The following is a 6,514-nucleotide window of genomic DNA, read 5'->3' as shown; positions in this document are numbered from 1 at the left end:
ACTGTTTGAGGAACAATGTATGTTCACTTGGATGGCAATGAAGACTGTGTATTGCAAAAAGTGCTCACCTATACTTAATTTATGAGTGTTTCTGTGTAGTAAGAGGAAGGTAGTATCTAGTTTCCTGCTCAGCAACATTTCTGCAGGCTGACTGTATGTTTTCAAAAGTGTATTCGTGGGAGAAAATGTTTTTAAGCTCAAATTCCTGAACGGCTTTCAGCATTTGATGTTAAGACAAAGTGTGTTTGATGTTTTTTTTATGATGTCTCTTCCAATTGTTTATGTTCTTAACAGATGCAGAAATGCATGCATGCAAATTATAGTTAAGGAGAACACATGCAACCCTCACATATTCAGTAAGTCATCAGTTTAGTTGCTAGTGACATTTAAGTACATCTGTCATACAATGTGTAAAGGTCATTAAAAAGACCAAGATTTTGGGTAACTTCCCTTCCTTCCTCTTAAGTAGTAATGGGAAGTAGCATTAAATCAAAGGAGGAAAACAAAAAATAGGTTTTTTCCAAATCACTGCAATGGAAGAATCCAAAAGCCATCACCTTCTACTGACTTGACCTAGAACATGTTGTTTAAAAATAACTGGTTTAATAGATGTATTACTATATTACTGTTGTAAAGTACAGTAAAATAATATTGCTATAATGGTATTCTGGATGTTTCAAAGATACTTGATGCAGTGCTCATTACCATTGTAATGATCCATCCCCTGGGCACTTGCATAAAATATCGACACCATTTAAAGTTGCTGAAGTGCATTTTTAATTTGCTGTCTTTTATTAGAAAAGCAAACCCGTACAAACAATAAACACCATGCTTTAGACAGGTAAATTGGGTTGTTTTGTTCCACTGTTGACAGAAGAGCCAGAAGAATGAAGGCCAGAGCTGTGTGCTGGCAGTGCTCCGCAGTACATTTTGCTTACACTTTGCTACCCTCAAAGCCCCTCTTCTCATTGCAAGTGTTTTGGCTGACGTTTATGCGAGTGAAAATCCTGCAAAATGCGATCCGCACACACATCAGTATCTTGATGCACGTATATTAAAGCCAGCCAGTGAGCTGACATACACCCACGGAGCTTTTCTGCCGTGCCCTGATGGTCCACGGGGCCCTAACCGCCTGCCTTCCCTCAGCAGCAGTGCTGCTTGGCAGAGTAGCAAGACCAGCGAGAGCTGCAGGGAGCTCCGTGTAAAACGCCTTGGCTGGGATCCTGCACCACTGTGAGGGTGCCCTTCGGCGAGTCACCCCGCGGAATGTCTCTCCATGCCGCATGCCACCTCTGCAGCTCTGCTCTAGGTCGGACAGGTCGGTTCCACATGCACTGCAGACTGCTCACGCTGCAGCTTCACTCCGGGAAATGCCGTTCAAGTGCCAATAGCAACCGAGCAAGACACTGCTCGCACGCACGCGCGCGGCGCGAACCCCGGCGAGCACCGCCCCTCCGGCCGCGCCGCGCGCCAGGTCCCGCGTGGCCGCCGCACGTGGAAGGGGCGCAGCGCGGGCCCCGCCTCCGCACATGCGCAGTCGCGGCTCAGAGGCGGTTTCCGGCCGCCGCCGGCAGCGCCCCTCCCTTTCTGCTCGCGGGCGGCCATCATGGTACGTGCGGGCGGCCGGGCCTCCCCGCCCCGGGGGTCTCCTCGCGTCCCGCTTCCCTGCCCCCCCCGGCCCGTGCCGTCCCGCGGCTGCCTCCCAGCGCCGGGCCGGGCGGCGGGGGGGAGCCGGGCGGCGGGGGGGAGCCGGGCGGCGGGGGGGAGCCGGGCGGCGGGGGGTCGCTGGCCCGCCTCCCCCGCGCTGGGCTGCGGCCTGGCCCCGGCCCCGCGTGCGGCACCGGGCGGGCGAGCAGGGCCGCGGCCGGGGGACGGGGCCTGGAGCGCTCGGGGCCGGCGCGGCCGCCCCGGCGCTTCGCGGCCCGCGGGGCTCGGTGCTTATGCTCGGCGCCGGCAGAAAGGCGTTGGGAGCGTTACCGTGGGGCTTCGGGGCTTCGGCCCCAGCGGAGGGTTTCTGAGCAGCTGGAAAGCTTTGGAAGCAGTTTTAAAGGCTGTGAGGCAGCCTTGAGTCTAGCGATGGCCGTAGGTACGTTGTCGCCTAATTCCTGTCAATTCCTACTGCTCCCAGGTGTTCAAACGCTTCGTCGAGATCGGCAGAGTTGCCTTTATTTCCTTTGGGCCGCATGCTGGCAAGCTGGTGGCCATTGTGGATGTTATTGACCAAAACAGGGTAAGCTATGAGTGCCGTTTGCCGTTTTCTGCCTTAACAGAAGCTTGTATGCTAAGGCAAGAGTGTATCGATTTTAAAGGAAATTTTCTGTGAATAGGACTTTCAAAGAAATAAGTAGTTGACAAAAAGGTGGGATTTAACAGCTGTTGTTGTATTTGAAACTTTGAGTAGCGAGCTTTTGTCACTGGCAAACGATGTATTCCCCTCTCTGCTATGTTTCCTAGGAGTAGAAGTGGACAAGTGATGTCAGTTGGAGTCTAAAACTTATGAATGGAATGGAATTAATGTATGTTCAAAACAAATTTTTGCGCTAGGAGACTCTTTTTGCTTAATATTGGTAAAGAACCTGGGGAAAAAAAGATACGTATTTCATCTTAGTTCTCAGTGCTTTATTAAAGTTCAGTTTGGGGTCTTTTTTTTTTTTGCCAAAGACAAAGATGAGCCTTTAAAATTCCTTCTGTAGAGCTTGGGTTGTGTGTGCAAGACTTAATGCTTGGGTTTTGTCTGCATAATGCTTATTTCAATTTTGGACCGTTGTTGTCAAGACACTGTTCATATATTACTAAGTAGCTGTTGTCTAACTGTATGATAGGAAAACTGTTAGGAAGCCCCCACATTTGTTTTCCTTTTTCAGGCACTAGTTGATGGCCCCTGCAGTGGTGTCAGAAGGCAGGCTATGCCCTTCAAGTGCATGCAGCTGACAGACTTTGTTCTCAAATTCCCACACAGGTGAGTCATTGGCACTTTCGTTGACCAGGGTAAAAAAAAAATGTGCTGTCACTTGATGGCTGAATTATGTGATCTGATGCTTGCTAAATCCAGAAAATTTGTACAACACGAAGTCAGTGGATTAATGTGTGCACAGTAAAAATCTGTATTATCACAGTTGCATATATTTTCATTACCAGCATTGGTTGATGGCCGCTGCTAATGAGCAAAGCCAACAGCACATTGGCCTAGGCAAGTTGCATATAGTTGTGGGATGGATGGTGCTGGAGGAAGCAGTTGCAGCAAATACTGTCCAGCTTCACTTTTGCCACTGCTTAGGTCACCTTCAGACATTAAATATGTTCCCTGCCTACAGAACTACCCTGGAATTGCAGGAGGCTGAACTCACTCTGTTCTCTTCAGCTTAGTTACTATATGAGTTTATGTAATTTAGAAACAAATTACTGCATTTCTGGTTCTGAAGCAGTGCAAGGAATAGTATGCAAATGTGCCTTTTGGAGTTGCTTGTCTGTCAGTCCCAGCAAAGCATTTATGCAACAAAATTTTAATTAGGCTACAGAGATGTATGTAGCATTGACTTAAAAGTGTCTGAAGTAATGTAGAAGGGTGACTTTCCCCTGTATGAAGTTTGACGGGCTAATGTTGGAGAGACCTTTTTTTTATAAGGACAGTGAATATAATTTTGTGACTGTTACAATGCAGTGCTCGTCAGAAGTGTGTGCGACTTGCCTGGGAGAAGGAAAATATAAATGAAAAATGGGCAGCAACAAGATGGGCAAAGAAGATTGAAGCCCGAGAAAAGGTACAGCTTTCACTGTATGAGTAACACACGTTGTACTGCCTCTGCTTATTAGAATTAGGTGCAATCTAATAAACTATGAGTTTTCAATTGCAGGCTAAGATTAAAGATAGACAAGGCATACATTGCCTATCAGCTTCAACTTCTTGGGTTTTAACAGTAAATGTGGTTTTGTTCAGTCATTTCTATAACGGCCTGGTTTTTTCTGCACCATCACTTCCCAGCAAAGGCCTTAAATAGTGCACTAGTTCCCGATGTGCAGCTAAACCTAGTTTGGAGATGGTCAGAGTTACTTGTGGAATGCTTTGAAACACTTGAGTTTTACTGCTTGCATATTATAAGTATATATTAGAACTTCATGACTGATTCTTTTCAAACAGAAAGCCAAAATGACCGACTTTGATCGCTACAAGGTTATGAAAGCAAAGAAAATGGTAAGTGTTTGAGTGTTGTCTTCTTATGGTTTTAATGCCTGTAGATGTCACTTCACAGTCGCATACAGATTTTAGTAGCCTTAGTTTTATAGCTGGTTTGGGTTATGGTGTTACACAAAGTATGTGAATGCCTTGAATTTTTCATGCTGCTTTGACCACCACTTTCTGTTCAGTAGTTGATCAAACTTGAATCAGTGTGATCTGTGTGTCAGTCCTCCAGGTTATAGCTGAGAAGGGAATTGCCCACTGATGAAATCAGATATTCTTGATGGGTTGCTGTTAGTATTTCATACTATAATGAAAGTTAGTACATATGAAATACTGGGGTGCCCAAGTCACCAGCCAAAATGATGTCCACTTGGTAGATCAGAACAGTATTAGGTGGAATTTGACATTTTAAATGCAATACGTGATAAATCTTTTGACTGTATAATATAAATATAATTGATTAGCAAGGGGTAGTTATCAAAAAGGGAAAAATCTGAAATCTTAGAATTTACATTAAGGCATAATATTTGAGCTATTGCTATTTTCATTCTGATGAATAATAAACATTTTCCTTCTTTACAGAGAAACAGGATCATCAAGCATGAAATGAAGAAGCTCCAGAAATTGTCTTCTAAAAAAGGCAAGAAGCCGGAGAAGGCGCAGAAGCCGGAGAAGGCGCAGAAGCCGGAGAAGGCGCAGAAGCCGGAGAAGGCGCAGAAGCCGGAGAAGGCGCAGAAGCCGGAGAAGGCGCAGAAGCCGCAGAAATAAAGTGAACTTCTTGTTATGTATGACTGTGTCCTTGTTCTGATTCTTTAAAATTAACAAATGGTTAAACATCTGATTTAAATTGTAATCATAAGTTCACTTTTGTTTCTGACCAAGAATTGTTGTCTGTCTCATTTATTAACATCCAAGTGTTGGGTTCTAGTGTTTCTCAGGAACATGTGGAAGTGTTTGTTGTTGCATTCTGTGAAGAAGACCATATATGCTCAGTATTCTGTACCTAGTGCTGATTGAAATGTTTTTATACTCAGTAATTTGAAACAGGTCGGATCCTGACATTTTAAAGCAGTCCATTGAAGTGGTTGGGAATGTACAAAATTATTTGCACAGTCTTGAGCGTGAAAGATAAATAGTTACACTTAATTTTTCTCTTATGAATTAAGGCATAAACAAAGTGTGTATTCTGGTTAGAATATAAATAACGTCAAGTATTTAAGAGTGACAGATTTGTTGTTCAAATGCTTTAAATTACTCCATATTTTCTAAAAAAACTTACACTGTTCTTTAAGTAGTGACCTTTGGAATACTTGTCTACTTCAGATGTCTAACACCACAGTTGTCCTGTAGGTGTGGTTACAACATACTAACAAGCTGGAAATGGTGACTTGTGTTAGGCATGCTTGCTTTTCAACATGTTTAAAGTTCAGGGTTTATGTCAAGACCTGAGCCTAATTACAATTCCTTAAATTATGCAGCATAAAAGTGCCATTAAGTAAAAGGGGGTGTGACCTAAAAATTATTCAATCCATCTGAAACACTGAAGTGCTCAATTTAGTTTTTGCACTATAAAATAATGTTTACATATCTTAATGTCAGCATCCATCTTTTTCTGTTTTCCCCCGTGTAGCTTGTTGGCAGGGGATGTATTTTCTTCATACTGAATGAAGAAACTGGAAGTCTGAGATCTGGTAATGGAAAAGCAAATTATTTTTACAGTCAAATACAAAGTGGAGGAGGGAGAATGTGTTTTAAAAAACTAAGGTTGTAAGACCTTTAAATATATAATTAAATACATATATTTTTAATCTATATATACAATATATACTTGTGCATATTGTCAAGTGTATTGGTAAGCACGTGCTTTTACAAATGTGTGCTGTTACGTCGTGGCTAGTGTTGCTTATTTTAGCCAGAACTGAGCATCTTCATGCTCAAACGCTTAAAACTATATAATGTTGTCTTGAGCTATTTATAATTGATTTCAAGCACAAGGTTTATACAAGTGAATATAGCAGCTCAGGAAAAAAAAGTCTGCAATGATGCAAATTGGGATTAAAACCCATGTTCAAGCATCTGGAGATCTTGATACTAAATTTGATTTTAAAGTGATTAAATCCACCTACTCTGAAACTTGTAACTTGAAAGGTGTATCGACCTTGAGGTCCTCTAAGGTGAAAGATGTGTTCCTTAGGGTTATTTGGGGTTTTTATGTACTTCTGTTAAGCTCGGTTACATAAGACTGGAGGAAAATTGGTAAAGGTGCCCGTAGAGAATAGATGTGCCTTAATCATAATGCTTTTTCTATGTTACTTGCTTGGGATTGAAGGTACT

The 6,514-nt window shown here is 43.2% G+C and overlaps 1 protein-coding gene across 1 annotated transcript; it reads left to right on the top strand.

Moving 5' to 3' along the window:
* The first annotated feature begins 1,309 nt into the window (after nt 1–1,309).
* Nucleotides 1,310–4,968, top strand: RPL14 (ribosomal protein L14). The gene is made up of 6 exons (XM_056337519.1): nt 1,310–1,609; nt 2,129–2,230; nt 2,865–2,959; nt 3,662–3,761; nt 4,139–4,192; nt 4,763–4,968. Exons 1-6 carry the CDS (start codon nt 1,607–1,609, stop codon nt 4,946–4,948), a joined length of 540 nt encoding a protein of 179 aa, XP_056193494.1. The 5' UTR covers nt 1,310–1,606; the 3' UTR covers nt 4,949–4,968.
* The last annotated feature ends 1,546 nt before the right edge of the window (nt 4,969–6,514 follow it).

Source organism: Falco biarmicus, chromosome 4 (assembly GCF_023638135.1).
Source record: "Falco biarmicus isolate bFalBia1 chromosome 4, bFalBia1.pri, whole genome shotgun sequence".
NCBI classification, from domain to species: domain Eukaryota; kingdom Metazoa; phylum Chordata; class Aves; order Falconiformes; family Falconidae; genus Falco; species Falco biarmicus.
The sequence above is the reverse complement of the archived record's forward strand: the minus strand, read 5'-3'. Positions and strand labels throughout refer to the sequence as shown.